Here is a 14,894-nt window from a genome sequence, read left to right as displayed (position 1 = left end):
GTTCTGTTTTGCCATTTCTGTGTGCCGCCTCTCACCCGAGTCGCTCTTCCAGCCGTAGAGCCGCAGTCGCGTTTTCCTCAAGTCTTGTGGAGAAACTGGAGCCTTACACATAGTCAAGCGTGCCGCCATCCATTACTTGTGTGACCTCATCTTGTCTGCAAGACAAATCCCCCCCCCCCCCCCCCCAAAAAAAGAAGTAGATTTCCCCCGAGGTTGGGATTCCCCACGCACCGAGCAACACGGCTGAACGGGCAGGTCGCGTTTCCAAGAGTGCCAGCGCCAATATTGTTACGCAATAGCACTTAACTGAAATGAAACTTCCAAATGTATATGTGCTAATAAGCGAAGTGTGGAGAGTCTCTGTCACCTAAAACAAGTACGGTGATGTCTATCGATCAACTATCCATACATCTCACCCGCTTCCTCTCTTTTTTATTATGATGCTGTCGCTACATTGTCACTACTTTACAAACGTGTAAAATAAACAAAACAAAAAAACATTGTGGGAGCCTCAACATGTCAAGAACACGGGCGGTTGCTGATGGGCGTGGCCAACCCATCGGTTCAGAGTTGTTCAGTCGCGTCTCTCGGTGTGTGGCAACCCTTAAGATTTCGAAGCAACTTTGCATTTGCTACGTTATAATAATCTCGCTCGGCTCGATCCGATCAAATGCTTTGTATGGTGCTATCGGTTAGCTTTTTTGCTACGTGTGACATCTTTTCCTGTTCAATCCATCCTGGAAGCTCTGATCTCACCTCAGACATTCTTTTGTCAATACTTTTGTATTTCAAATGCAACAAAAATAAACACCTGCTGTTTTTCCTCTGTTGAAGAGAACTTCTTCTCTTTCTTGTGTTTACTGGGAGAATATTGAGAATATCCCCAATCCAGAAATTCCTGTTGTTTTTTTTTACCTAGCATGGACTCGCAACCGCTAACCCAGAACAACCCTGATTTTTTTTTTTTTTTTTTTTTTTTCAAAACAATTCTCGTACCCTCAACAGTTGCTTGCTAAACGTAAACATACATGACATTATCACATGAAAAGTGTTTCTTCATGTCCCGGCCTGCGTGAGTGTGGCATGCATTCCATTTTTACCCCCCCCCCCCCCAGTATGAAACACCAAATGAGCAAACTTGGCACAACTATCACTGATTAAGTGCCTCATTTTTTACCAAATCAATACATTTCATCTATAAGTTCCAAGTCCAAGTGGGAGGAACTGCGTAGAGTGCAACACAAAACCACAGAACAAGAACAATATAAAACCATACACAATTTCCTAATGATGCCATTTTAACATTCGCCAACGACTTCATTTTTTTTTTTTTTTTTTTTTTTTAAATAATTTTTTATAAAGACTTCATGAGGTTAAACATTTAGCGATACACAACGTTTTGTGGCGTAGAACTGCACGGCATCACGCATGAGCTGTTAATAGTCCGATGACCTTATTTCGCCAAGATAATGCCGTGCGGTTCTGTGCCTCCCAACGGGAGTAAATAAAAAACGGAGCATGACTAACTTTTGTAAAAAAGCATGCGATTGGATGAGGATCACCTCAACGTGTGGCCAACGCGTGCAGCACATCATGTAAAAGTAAACAACTCCAAATGTCCGCCATCGCCCGAGCAAACTGTATTTTACTGCCAATTGACGTCATCTATGACTATAATTTTCTTCACAACTGTCCAGAACCTTCCTGCTTTTCACTAACGCGCTCCACTTGGCGGCTTTTGCTCCACCCTGAGTTTGTTTTTGGTCCAGCTGGAAAAAGATGACATAACACCCCCCCCCCACCCCCCGCCCTGTGACTCCACGTCAGAGTGGAGCTGCGTTAGTGGAGAACAATAGAACCCGAGTAGGAAAGACGGAGACTTTGGACATCAACTAAATAGACGCTTTTCTTTTCTTTTCTTTTCTTCTTCTTCTTCTTAATGTGGCTGCGTTTCCAGACGTCAGCACCGACGAGGAGGAGGAGCGAGACGATGAAGACGGCAGCAGCGATGAGTTCACAGACAGCATAGAAGAGGACGAGAAAGCGACTCCCGCAAGTTTGCCTTCCCAGCAGGTTGCGTTTCTTTCCGGTCGCTTCATAAACACGATGATTGTGACAATGTTAACGGCTACGCGTGCGTTTCCGGCAGACTCAAAGGGACCGTGGACATGAACCCGAGTCTGGGTTCCTGAGGACTGGCGCGCGGGCAGTCGAACTGGAGCTGAAAGAAATCGAGTCGCAGCTGGAGCCGGAGGGATTCGCTTCGGTGTCCCACATGAGGTGCGCATGTTCGTCCCAGGGACAATTGCCGTTGTTGTCCGGCGCGTTGTCTCCATTTTGTGGTGACGTCGTGGCCTGTCGGCTCCAAGGAGCGCGTTGCGGAGGCTTCGGAAGGAGAACCAGTTCCTAAAAGAACATCGGGGACTCGGGACAAGCCAAAGCAGTCTTCGGGAGGACGATGATACTGAGGAGGACGACGACGACGGCATGGAAGATGATGAAGAGGGGGCTACGCCTTCGGTCCCCGTCCAGGTCAAATAAAGTCCTGTTTCTACTTTTTTCCTCTTTCGATCACGTGACAATGTTATGAATTGAGGCCTGTTCTATTGTGAAGGAACTTAGTTGGGAAAAGGGCAGCATGGTGACGATGTTTTTGAGGTTTCCGGGTTTGAATCTTGGCTTAGGAGTGGAATTTGTGCTTGTGTTGGTTGTTCTCAGGTAAAATATAAAGCCCAAGCATTTGAGGCTTAATTAACTCATTCATTGCCATTGACGGCTATAGACGTCAAAAATTCATTTGAACTATTTCTATTAGTTCAACATTTTTTCCCACTTTTTTTAACAAGAGTAAGAAAACCTAGTTTTTTTTTTGTTTATTGCATTAGAACAAATATAAAATTTTTGATTAATCTAGTGAAGTCATGCGATTAATTACGATTACAAATTGTAATCGCCTGACGGCCCTAATTTTTTATCTTTTCTTTAAAAAAAAAAATTATAAAAAAATATATATATATATTTTTTTTTTTTAAAGAAAAGATTATAAAAAAATTATCAGGCATCAGGTGATTACAATTTGTAATTGTAATTAATCCCTAGTTAACTCACGATTAATCACAAATTTTATATCAGTTCTAAATGTAAAAAAAAAAGAATTTTTCTAGGTTTCTAGGCTAACAAAAAAGAGTTTGACTAATAGAAATAGTTCAAATGAATTTTGGCAGTGAATGAGTAAAAAAAACAAAAAACTTTTTTTTAAATTGTATCCATTTTTGACATTTTTTTGCACAACATTTTGGGAAATGTTTCACTCTTTTTTGCAACACAAAATTATTTAAAAATAAAAAATAAAAGGTCTTTTTGTTCAAAGTTTTGTGTGACATTCCCGCCGCAGGGCTTCCAGCCTGCAGGGGGCGTTAGCGAGGCCGAGCAGGTTCTCAGTGAGCACTCGGCCCGGCTTTGTTCGGAGAACCGAGAGCTGCAGGAGAGGCTGATGGTGTCTGAAGCCACCGTTCGTGCTCAGGCCGAGCAACTGAAGGACTACAGAGACCTGCTCAGTGAGTGTGACATCACGGAAAAAAAGGTTGGGAAAAAAATGTGGCCATTTGACCGTTCGACGTCTTTGCAGCTGAGACGTCCGTGCAGCAGGCCAGCAAGCAGGTGCAAGTGGATTTGCAGGATTTGGGCTATGAGACGTGCGGACGCAGTGAAAATGAAGCCGAGAGAGAGGACGCCAGCAGCCCAGGTGATGCTCGCACACGCATTTACTACTGAAACACGCTCGGATTGATCAGAAATTCAATCACACGCTACAGAAATGGCAAAACAAACAAAACAAGAAACAACACATACACGCACACGACTGAATTTCTTTTGACTTACACACACACAACTGAAAGGCTCTCACAACTACTACTGAAATGCTGTCATCAACACTATTGAAACACACATAATATTGAAAGGCTCACACACAAATGACAAATGCTTTTACACTACTGAATTTTTTTTGCTCACACACGATTGAAATGTTCTCTCTCACACACACACACTACTGAAACACTCTCGCATTCACTACTGTTTTTTTTGCTTATATGTACTACTGAAATGTTCCCATACACACTACTGAAACTCTTCTCACACGCCGCTGAAGCACTCTCACACATAGTACTGAAACTGTCATACAAAAAACTGAAATTATCCCACACACACTACTGAAAAGTTCTCACACATATTCAAAATATGTGCATATTACACGCTACTGAAGCACTCTCACACATAGTACTGAAACTGTCTCACACAAAACTGATATGATCCCACACACACGACTGAAAAGTTCTCACACATATTTATAATATGTTTATATTACACGCTACTGATAAGCTGTCACACACTGTACTCAAACTCTCACACTAAATGGAAATGATCCCACACACACTACTGAAAAGCTCTCGCACATTATTATTACATGTTCATATTACACTCTACTGAAATACTCATACACGCTACTGAAACACTCACACTTAGTACTGAAACGTTCTCACACGTTACTGAAATGATCACACTACTGAAAGCTGTCACAGTTTAACGAATCACTCTCACATTACACTTCTGAATCACTCATCCATCCTATTGAAATGCCCTCACGCCTACTGCAAAAACGCAATCACAAACACAACTTAAACACCAATAGAGACTACTGAAATGCTCACATGCTGAAAGTCTCTCACATACACCGCAGGAACTCCTATAAACACTACTGAAATGCTCTACATGGCCTGCTCAAATGCTCTCACATTCACTACTGAAACTTGCACACACTACCGATTTTTCTCTCTCACATCAGACAGCTAAAAACACTCGCTGTCACACACACTATTAAAACATTCTCACAATTTGTAACCAACGCCACTTTTTTGGGGGGATTGCCCATTTGAAAATGGAAGCAAATAATTTTGTGCATTGCATTCATGAAAAGACATCTTTTTTTTTTTTTCTTCCCCAGAGTTTGACGACCTGGAGATGTGCACGTCGTTGTCTCACCAGCAGGAGGAGAGCGTGGAAGGAGACTGGTACAAGGCCGCCGCCGGCGGAAGCGGCCGCAACGGAGGCGGGTGCCGCGAAATGGGGGAGGAGTCAGCTTTGCACCACCTGGTGGAGGATCTGCGCTCCCAGCTGACCCGCTGCCACAAAGTGATCCGCGGGCTTCAGATGCGCGCGCGCTCCCTCTCGGCCACGAGCGACTACGCCTCCAGCCTGGAGCGGACGCCGCGCAAAGTGCGGCCGCCGCCAAATCGGCTCCTCTCGTTTCGTTTCTCCAAAAGACAATTCCTCACCTTTTACGTTGTTGTTGTTGTTGTTTTGCAGGTCAACTGGGCCTTCGAGATGTCGCCCGCCCAAGAAGGCGCGGAGGAGGACGAAGGTTGGATGTCCGACACCCAAGCGACCTCGTCCGGGTCCAAACCCGGACGCGAGCTGCGGGAGCTGATGGCGCGCGTGGCCACGTTGGAGGCCCAATTGAAGAGCTCCAAGCTGGAGGCCACGAGCCAATCAGAGGAGGGCAAATGTGCCACATGGCCTGGGTGGGTTCAAAAGCAGGCAGCCACGTTTTTACCAAACCTTTTTCTCAAATTGGATTCGATTAGTGAGAAGACCAATATGTTTTCTTCAATTATTAGTACAGGCAAGGCCGATATTTGGAGCCAATTTTCTTTTGCAGTAAAATAAAAAATATTAGCATAAAAAAAAAAACGTGTGTTGGAACGCCATTGAGTGTCTTTGTTAAAACAACTTTTCACATTTCGATGTAAACATAAAATTCAAACAAAAAAAGTAAATACTTTTCTATGGTCAATAAAATGTCCCTATTTTTTTTTTGTACATTTTTATTTTGAACATGAAAATTAAATAATATATAAAAATGTATCATAATAATAAAAAATAAATAAAATAAAAATTGTGAAGCCAAAAATTGTAAACGGCAAAAAATGATAAGAAGAAAAAAAAAAAGCAATTGAAGCAAACAAGAAACTAAATGTAACATCATATTAAGCAACAAGAGATATACAACCCAGTCTTTGGTCGTACAATTCAATTAATGTTTGGAAAAGAGCAGGAGGAAGTATAAACTTTTATATTCCTACCCCTTTATCGCCATTTCAACATCAAAACATCAAAAGAATTTCTTTATAATTTGTAAATTTTGCAAAACATAAACAACTATTAGGCTATCTGGTGTATTATTAGACTTAATGAGGATTAATATGAATTAAAATTCTAACAAAATTGAAATATTGAACTTGAACTTATTTTCATTTGAATAAAGTAAAAAGTGCAGGGAATGTCTGGTGTCGGCAGCATCTCTTATAAAGTGAAGTGACATTTTGAATAAATACAATCATAAAAAGTTTAAATGGATCTCTCAAGCTTATAATCCTGTGAGAGACGAATGCTTGCAAACAGAGCACGTTTTGAGATTGCAAGAGGTCAAAAATTCATTTGAACTCTTTCTATTAGTTAAAACATTTTCCCACAACTCTGAAAACCTAGAATGTTTTTATTGTGCATTTAGAACAGATATAAAATTTGTGATTAATCGTGAGTTAACTAGTGAAGTCATGCGATTAATTATGATTTTAAAAAAATATCGCCTGACGCCCCAATTTTTTTATGTTTTCTTTTTTTTTTTATTCATTCATTGCCATTGACGGCTATAAACGTCAAAAATGAATTTAAACTATTTCTATCAGTTAAAAAAAAAATCCACTTCTGTTAAGAGTATGAAAACCTAGAATTTTTTTTATTCTGCATTTAGAACAGATATAAAAAATTTGATTAATCGTGAATTAACTAGTGACGTCATGCGATTAATTATTATAAAATAAAATAAAAAAATTAATAATCTTTTTCTTCTTTTAAATTTTTTTTTATTTGTGGCAGTGAATGAGTTAAAATTTGCCAAAATGCCAAATATCTGCCCCTATTTTTGACCTGACCAAACTGGTCGTTCCATACACAAGATGGCGCCAAAGCCCTGCGTCAATGACTTGCAGTTATTCGCTATTCAATGAGAGCTCAGTCCTTATTAGTGTAAAGATTTTTTTTGTGTATTATGAAGCAATCAACAGACTATATTTTCCGTATAATTGCATGCAGCACCGCAATATGCGTTTCAAAAAAATCCAAATCAATAAATGGTACAACACAATCCAACGACTTTGGTAATCCTCACAACTTTGACAATGGAATGGACTCATCTGTACTGCTCAGCGAGCTATAACATTATCAACAGAAACATGTTTAATATTCTTCCTTTTTGGAATTATGGCTACTTTTTTCCACATTAATTTCTATGTTTAGAAATGTGGAATTTTTTACAACAATTTTCGGGATTTTTTTTTTCTTTTGGATGTTTTATGGTTCATTTTTTAACATTTTCTTCCCTCTTGCGTCTTTCTGCCCCCCCCCCCCCCCCCCCCATTTGGCAGGAAGTACAACTCTCTCATCCAGGCACAAGCGCGTGAGCTCTCCCACCTGAGGCAGAGGATGAGAGAGGGCGAAGGAGTCTCGCATATCCTCACCCAGCATCTGGGCGACACCACCAAGGTGCCTCGAACGTCACTCCGCAAGCGACCACGGATCCCTCGTCCGGATTCCCGTGGCCTGATTTCTCTTGTCACTTCCAGGCCTTCGAGGAGCTGCTGCGGGCCAACGACGTGGACTACTACATGGGCCAGAGCTTCCGAGAGCAGCTTTCGCAAAGCGGCGCCCTGGCTCAGAGGCTGCTCGCCAAGATGGCCGGACGTAAGAGCGCACGCAGCCGCAGCTGCTTTCTTGTCCTTCTATGCATTTTGTATTTATTTTTTTCATCCTTATTCCATTTCCTGGTTTAGGAGCGGAGAGCCCCGTTGACAAGACAGGCCACGAGTTGCTCGCCATGCAGTGAGTCAGCTTAATCTTGTCTGTGCTTATTTTTTATATATTTACTGGCACGTTTCAATTTGGCAGGGGTCAGCGACCTTTACTGTCAAAAGAGCCGTTTTAGGGCAAATAAATAACCAAAAATCTGTCTGGAGCCGCAAAACATTTCAGCATTGTGATGAACGAAACAGTGCGTTCGTGTCTCATATACTGAAGGCCCAAGATATAATTAGAGCTTCACCTAAACAGAAAAATGTGCAGCATCCAATACTTTGACATTCACTTTCTTCTACTGTTCATCTTCCGTTTTTGATATATTTTTAAAATATTTTTTAAGTGGGGGGGGTAACAAAAAAGTTTTTTTCAATAAGACTTTTCTGCCTTTCTGTCAAATTTCTGACATTTTGGTCAATTTTATGGGCATATTATAGTAATGTTCTGCCTCTTCTTCCTTTTTGGAATTATGGCTATTTTTTTCCACATTAATTTCTATGTTTAGAAATGTTGTGGAATTTTTTTATAACAATTTTCGGGATTTTTTTTTTCTTTTGGATGTTTTATGGTTCATTTTTTAACATTTTCTTTCCTGCCTTTTCTTAAATGAAATTTCTGGCTGTTTGGCAATTTGTGTACATTTTATGGTAATTTTTGGGATTCCTTCTTTTGTTTTGGGACATTTTACTTTAACGTTTTCTGCATTTTTTATTCAGTTGCCAATTTCATGGATATTTTATGGTCAGTCAGTTTTTTGACTTTTTTAGGTCAATTTTTAAATGTTTGTTTTCAACTACCTTTTGTGTCTCTTAAAAATTTGGACTGACATTTTTTGGATATTCAATTTTTAATTTATTATATATTATAATTATATATAATTTAAATTGTATCTAAATGGTTAATTTCTTTGAATTATTTTTTATTTAAAAATACAAATAAATATGATTTTTTTTAAAATCTTTATTTCTACTAAAAAAAAATTATACAGGTTGCAGACCCCTGAAATATTGCTTTTCCAATAATAGTACTCCGAGCGATGTTTGAGTTTGCTTCTGTATGTTAATTTTAAGTGGTGGGTTCGGGTTAAGTGATGTGACTTTAAAAAAAAAAAACTGAAAACAATGCAAAGCCGATGGGACATGCTTATTTTGTATGTTTAATTTGGAAAATTCTCTTATTCAGTATTTTTTTTATTTTTTTTATTTACCTTTTGAAAAACTCACTTTTGGGGGGTTTGTGCGCTTTATGAAATGGTGCCACAAGATGGTGCCAAAGCTGTGTCTAAAGAGGAATGCAGTACAGTAGAAAATATGTTGATGTGCCACATCTCGACTTAATCGAATCATCTGTGAGCCATTTATTTTTAAGAGTACTGATAAACATGAGTTTGAAACGATAGTCTGTGTTTTGGGAAAAATGGCGGAGGCAACCGCCCCCTTGGGATCGCAGTTTGTGCTGTATTTATGGTTCATTTTAAGCATCTTTAAACATTCTGGGGAGTCAATTACAGATAGCTACGGCTAGCTAGATGACGTAACACGCCAAGGGCTGGAGAGGAGGCAGATGGTTGCTGTTAATCCGCACTCAAGTCGGTAACGTGGATCCTTTACTGCTAAGATGATTTAGCAAGCAAAGACGTCCCACCAGCTGCCGGAGAGAGGAAGAGCTCCCGTCCCGTAGTAACGTTTTCAGTTATTTTGCGTGAAAATAGTATCGAATAGTATCTTTTTCCCCCTTTTGGATTTGAGTGTGTCTCAAATGGCTCCGCTGTGGAAATCCATGATTTCTCAGAGCTGTCCAATCTACAGGGACTCTCTGTGGTCTTTTTCTATGAGCAACAGCCAAGGTCGAGCCAAAGAAATATGGCTGCTTCGGATGCTGCATCAACAACTCAAACAGTAAGAAAAGGGATATGTTCTGTTGCCGGTTGACTTTGAAGTCGCTTCGATAGCGGCGTGAGGAAATGTAAAACATTCCAGGCTTGTCGTTATTCTTCTTTCTTTAGCTTCTTTTGTTTCGTTTCACAACAAAGGTATAATAAAACTTTATCAGAGCGACGTGTGTCCTTTCTGATCCTCACACTGAAGCAAAAAGATGAAATGAGGTTATAATCGAATTAAATCGAATTGCAAAGGCGCATTTTTCTGAGCTTTTCTAACACGATTCCCAACACTTTGCCTTGCAGGCTGAGCAAGGAGCTTCAACAGAAAGACAAAATCATCGAGTCTCTGCACAACAAGCTGCAGCAGCGCCCCGAGACGCCGTCCAGCTGCCAAGCCCTCTCAGAGACCACAGACCCGTCAGACAGGACCTCATTGGTGTCCGATGAGTGCCATACCAACGAAGACCTGGACCTGTGCTCTGATTTGGACCCCCGAGATTATCAGGACCAGGAAGAGCATCGACAATCCCATCAAGATGGTAACCGCAACTTTTTACATTCACTTCTTTTTTTTCTTTGCGTCTCTGTTCTGTGCTTCATCTTCCATCGCCATCTTCTAGCCCATCCGTCTGTCCTCCCTCCTCCCCCCCGTGGACCTCTCGAACCATCCCTCAGCTGTCCTGGCGCGCTTTTCTCGGCTTCTGGGGGTCCGTCCTTTCGAGGTAGAGGATGTCTGAAGGCCACTTTCTTTTCTGTCTCTTCACTTGCTGTCATTCTCCCGCCAGCCCCTCTCAGTATTCCCTTCTCCTCGTCCTTCCCTCCCCCTCGCGACCCCGAGGTCACATATGACCTCCACCCTCGAGCCCTGTCCGCCATGGCGCTTCGCCCAGAACTGGAAACACTGTACAAACAGATGAATGAGCAGATCGGGGGTGAGGGAGTGCCGGGAGTTGGCGTGTCGACCTTCTCCTGCTCCCACGTTTCCGTCATTCGTATTGTTTTGTGCGTTTGCAGGCTTCCCGGATCTTCACGCAAAGCCTCCGTTCGCTCTCGCACCCGCTGCCCGCAGCCAGTGCGAGCTCTCCGGCTGCGGCCAGCTGCCCCATCATGCCTTTCAACAGTACCAGCTGGGCCGCATTCCCGAAGGTCACTCGCTTAAGGCGGACTCGGGTTTGCTGGCGGGAGAAGGGGCTTTTTGGGACCCGAGCCACGTGACTCGGCCTATGGGGAGCTATTCTGCAATTCCAGGAGCTGTCCAAGAAAACAGCCAGACAGGTAAACCCTGCAAATCTATCACGCTTCCTTTATGAGGCAGTGGCAGCTTACGGATGACTTGCTTTTGAAATCGCTCAGATTCAATATTCAATATAACGGTAACGGTTTTTGCTTAAAAAATAAATGTATTTATTTATTTTTGCTGAAGTAATTCCTGAGAGAAATACTGCCTGGCTATGTTTTGAGTTTGTTGAATGAGTATTTTTTTTTATCTGATAATGACTCAAGACAGTCTACGTTTCATGTCCAAATGTAGTTATTTTGTTTGGTAAACAATGATCGACATAGATAATTAGATAGCTACTAAAGAGAGAGAAAGATGGATGGAGGGATCGATACGATAGATGGATATAGATGAATAGATATGATGGATGGATGGATCTATATATAAGATGATGGATGGATAGAAGGAATACAATAGATGGATGGATGGATGGAAGGAATATGATGGATGGATGATAAATGGAAGGAATACGATGGATGGATGAATGGATAGAAAATGGATGGATGGAAGGAATACGATAGATGATCGATGGATGGATGGATGATAAATGGAAGGAATACGATGGATGAATGGATAGAAAATGGATGGATGATGAATGGAAGGAATACAATAGGTGGGTGGATGAATGGATAGATAGATGGATGGATAGAAAATGGATGGATGGATGGAAGGAATACAATAGATGGATGGATAGATCGAAAATGGATGGATGGATGGAAGGAAGGAATAGGATGGATGGATAGAAAATGGATGGATGGAAGGAATATGATAGATGATCGATGGATGGATGGATGATAAATGGAAGGAATACGATGGATGGATGAATGGATAGAAGATGGATGGAAGGAATACGATAGATGGTCGATGGATGGATGGATGATAAATGGAAGGAATACGATGGATGAATGGATAGAAAATGGATGGATGATGAATGGAAGGAATACAATAGATGGATGGATGGATAGATTGAAAATGGATGGATGAATGGAAGGAATACTATATACGGATGGATAGAAAATGGATGGATTGATGGATGGAAGGAAGGAATACGATAGATGATCGATGGATGGATGGATGATAAATGGAAAGAATACAATGGATGGATGATAGAAAATGGAGGGATGATGAATGGAAGGAATCCAATAGATGGATGGATGAATAGATAGAAGATGGATGGATGGATGAACGGATAGAAAATGGATGGATGAATGGAAGTAATACTATATACGGATGGATGGATAGAAAGGATGGATGGATGAAAGGAAGTAAGGAATACGATGGATGGATGGATAGAAAATGGATTGATGGAAGGAAGGAATACGATAGATGATCGATGGATGGATGATAAATGGAAGGAATCCAATGGATGGATGGATGAATGGATAGAAGATGGATGGATGGAAATGACAGTATATGGGACTATCCATATCTGTCCATATGACGTCTAACCTTAGCTTAGATCAGGGCTCGGTAACCCTGTTCCTTGAGAGCCACTGTCCTGCCTGTTTTCCATCGTCTCCCTCCTCCATCACAGCTGACTCAAATGATCAGCTCATCAGCAAGCTCTGTCGAAGCCTGATAAGTTACGATCCCGTTCATCGAATCAGGTGTGTTAGTGGAGGGAGACGTCGAATCGGGCAGAAAGGACAGTGGCACTCGATGACCAGGGGTTCCCTCCCCGTCTTCGATGACGTCTCGATACCTTTAGCGATAATCCAGCAAAACTAATATATAACAAAGCGGTGAATGTTTTATTTCCAGGGCCGAATTTAATAGAAGAACACTTGCGTGAGGTGCGAAGTCTCCGCCAACGTCTGGAAGAGTCCATTAGGACCAACGAGAGGCTCCGACAGCAGCTGGAAGAAAAATTGGCGAGCCCCGGGCGCGACGGAGGTACTCCAGTTACGATGCGCTGTCAAATATGACTACTTGTTGCGTTCCTTAATGTTGTTGCTGTTGTTATTTTGCAGGAGCAGCAACAAACATCTACATTCAGGGGCTGGACACAGTCACGCATCTGTCGAACGAAATCCGAGCCCTGACAGACGAGAACTTGAACCTGCAGTCCCGTCTGCAGGCCAGCACAGGTAGCCCACCCGGATGACGCGCGCCATATTGTTCCCCCCCCCCCCCCCCAGACCTAAAACGAAGGCATTCGTTGTTGTCGCCCAGACTCGAGCGAGGAGCTGATCGCCGCCCGCGCTCGCCTCAAGCAAGCCGAGCTGGAGGCCGAGCGGTGGAAGGAGGAGCTGAGGCGACTTCAGGCGCACAGCGAGGAGCAGGGACAGCAGATCCTGGTCTTGAGGCAGGAGCGGCAGGCCAGCCAGGAGAGGATCAACAGGTCTGCGCGGCCTGAAAACTGAGGAGGAAAATCGCTCTTCCCTACTTTTTTTTTTTTTATTATTTATTTTTTTTTTTTTACTTGACTGTCGTGTGTGCGTCTTCAGAGCGCAGCATGAAGCGTCTCTACTGCAGCAGCAGCTGTGCGAGAGCAGAGAGCTCGTCCACTCCCTGCGGACCGAACTGCACGCGTACGATCGCGTGTGCGCCAACGTCAAATCCCAAAAAGGTTTGTCTCGTTACGCGCTTCAAAATAACATTTTAAAAAATTTCAAGTTTGGGGAGTCACGGAACATAATGTCAATGTGAAGAAGGAGGAGTCCTATCGGGCCTTTTTTGCCCTGTGGGACTCCGGAGGCAGCTGACAGGTACCGGTTGGCCAAGCGGAACGCGGCTTTGGCGGTCGCTGAGGCAAAAACTCAGTTCAGTGAGGCTAATGGAAAAACGACTTCAAGGAAATTCTGGTCCACCATCCGGCGTCTCGGGAGAGGAAAGCAGTGCGCCATTAGCACTGCGTATCGTGGAGATGGGATGCTGCTGACCTCGACTCGGAACGTTGCGAATCGGTGGGGAGAATTCCTCGAAAACCTTCCTCAATTCCACCGACACGTCTTCCTTTGAGGAGTCTGGGGGACTTCGAGGTGGGCTCTCCGATCTCTGGGGACGAAGTCACTGAGGTTGTTGGAAAGCTCCTCGGTGGGTGGATGAGATCCGCCCGGGGTTCCTAAAGGCTCTGGATGTTGTGGGGCTGTCGCGGTTGACACGCCTCTACAACATCGCGTGGACATCGGAGGCAGGATTGGCAGACCGGGATGGTGGTCCCCCTTTTTTAAGAAGGCGGACCGGAGGGTGTGTTCCCACTATAGAGGGATCACGCTCCTCATCCTCCCTGGTAAGGTCTATTCAGGGAGAGGAGGGTCCGTCGGGAAGTCGAATCTCGGATTCAGGAATAGCAGTGTGGTTTTTGTTCCGGCCGTGGAACAGTGGATCAGATCTACACCCTCGGCAGGGTCCTTGAGGGTGCATGGGAGTTCGCCCAACCAGTCTACATGTGTTTTGTAGATCTGGAGAAGGCATTCGACCGTGTCCCTCGGGGAGCCCTGTGGGGGGTGCTTCAAGAGTAAGAGGTTCGGTCCCTGTATGACCGGTGTCAGAGTTTGGTCCGCGTTGCCGGCAGTAATCCGGATTTGTTTCCAGTGAGGGTCGGACTCCGCCAGGGTTGCCCTTTATCACCGATTCTGTTCATAACTTTTATGGACAGAATTTCTCAGCGCAGCAGTGGCGTTGAGGGGGTCCGGTTTGGTGGCCTCAGTATAGCATCTCTGTTTTTTGGAAATGTGGTGCTGTTGGCTACATCAAGCCGTGATCTCCAACTCTCACGGGAGCGGTTCGCAGCCGAGTGAAGCGGTTGGGATGAAGATCAGCACCTCCAAATCCGAGACCATGGTCCTCGGTCGGAAAAGGGTGGCATGCTCTCTCGGG

General features: G+C 43.3%; 1 protein-coding gene across 10 annotated transcripts in view; it reads left to right on the top strand.

Moving 5' to 3' along the window:
* LOC147180270 (myomegalin) overlaps nt 1-14,894 on the top strand; it is a 72,920-nt gene that overhangs the window by 43,649 nt on the left and 14,377 nt on the right. For 7 of the 10 annotated variants that reach the window (XM_086071282.1, XM_086071229.1, XM_086071266.1 and 4 more), the window contains 18 exons: nt 1,958-2,073; nt 2,150-2,280; nt 2,370-2,532; nt 3,395-3,557; nt 3,629-3,745; nt 5,003-5,274; nt 5,365-5,579; nt 7,485-7,602; nt 7,683-7,800; nt 7,890-7,938; nt 10,097-10,332; nt 10,414-10,515; nt 10,579-10,725; nt 10,808-11,068; nt 12,834-12,965; nt 13,043-13,159; nt 13,245-13,413; nt 13,520-13,641. In XM_086071282.1, coding sequence (XP_085927408.1) covers nt 1,958-2,073; nt 2,150-2,280; nt 2,370-2,532; nt 3,395-3,557; nt 3,629-3,745; nt 5,003-5,274; nt 5,365-5,579; nt 7,485-7,602; nt 7,683-7,800; nt 7,890-7,938; nt 10,097-10,332; nt 10,414-10,515; nt 10,579-10,725; nt 10,808-11,068; nt 12,834-12,965; nt 13,043-13,159; nt 13,245-13,413; nt 13,520-13,641 — 2,748 coding nt within the window. Of the gene's footprint in view, nt 1-1,957; nt 2,074-2,149; nt 2,281-2,369; nt 2,533-3,394; nt 3,558-3,628; nt 3,746-5,002; nt 5,275-5,364; nt 5,580-7,484; nt 7,603-7,682; nt 7,801-7,889; nt 7,939-10,096; nt 10,333-10,413; nt 10,726-10,807; nt 11,069-12,833; nt 12,966-13,042; nt 13,160-13,244; nt 13,414-13,519; nt 13,642-14,894 lie in introns of all 10 variants that reach the window. The other 3 variants (XM_086071259.1, XM_086071221.1, XM_086071275.1) reach the window with 3 other exon arrangements.

This window comes from Leptonotus elevatus, chromosome 1 (genome assembly GCF_054856555.1).
Source record: "Leptonotus elevatus isolate MCC_2025b chromosome 1, RoL_Lele_1.0, whole genome shotgun sequence".
NCBI classification, from domain to species: Eukaryota; Metazoa; Chordata; class Actinopteri; order Syngnathiformes; family Syngnathidae; genus Leptonotus; species Leptonotus elevatus.
This window is presented reverse-complemented; position numbering and strand designations above follow the sequence as displayed.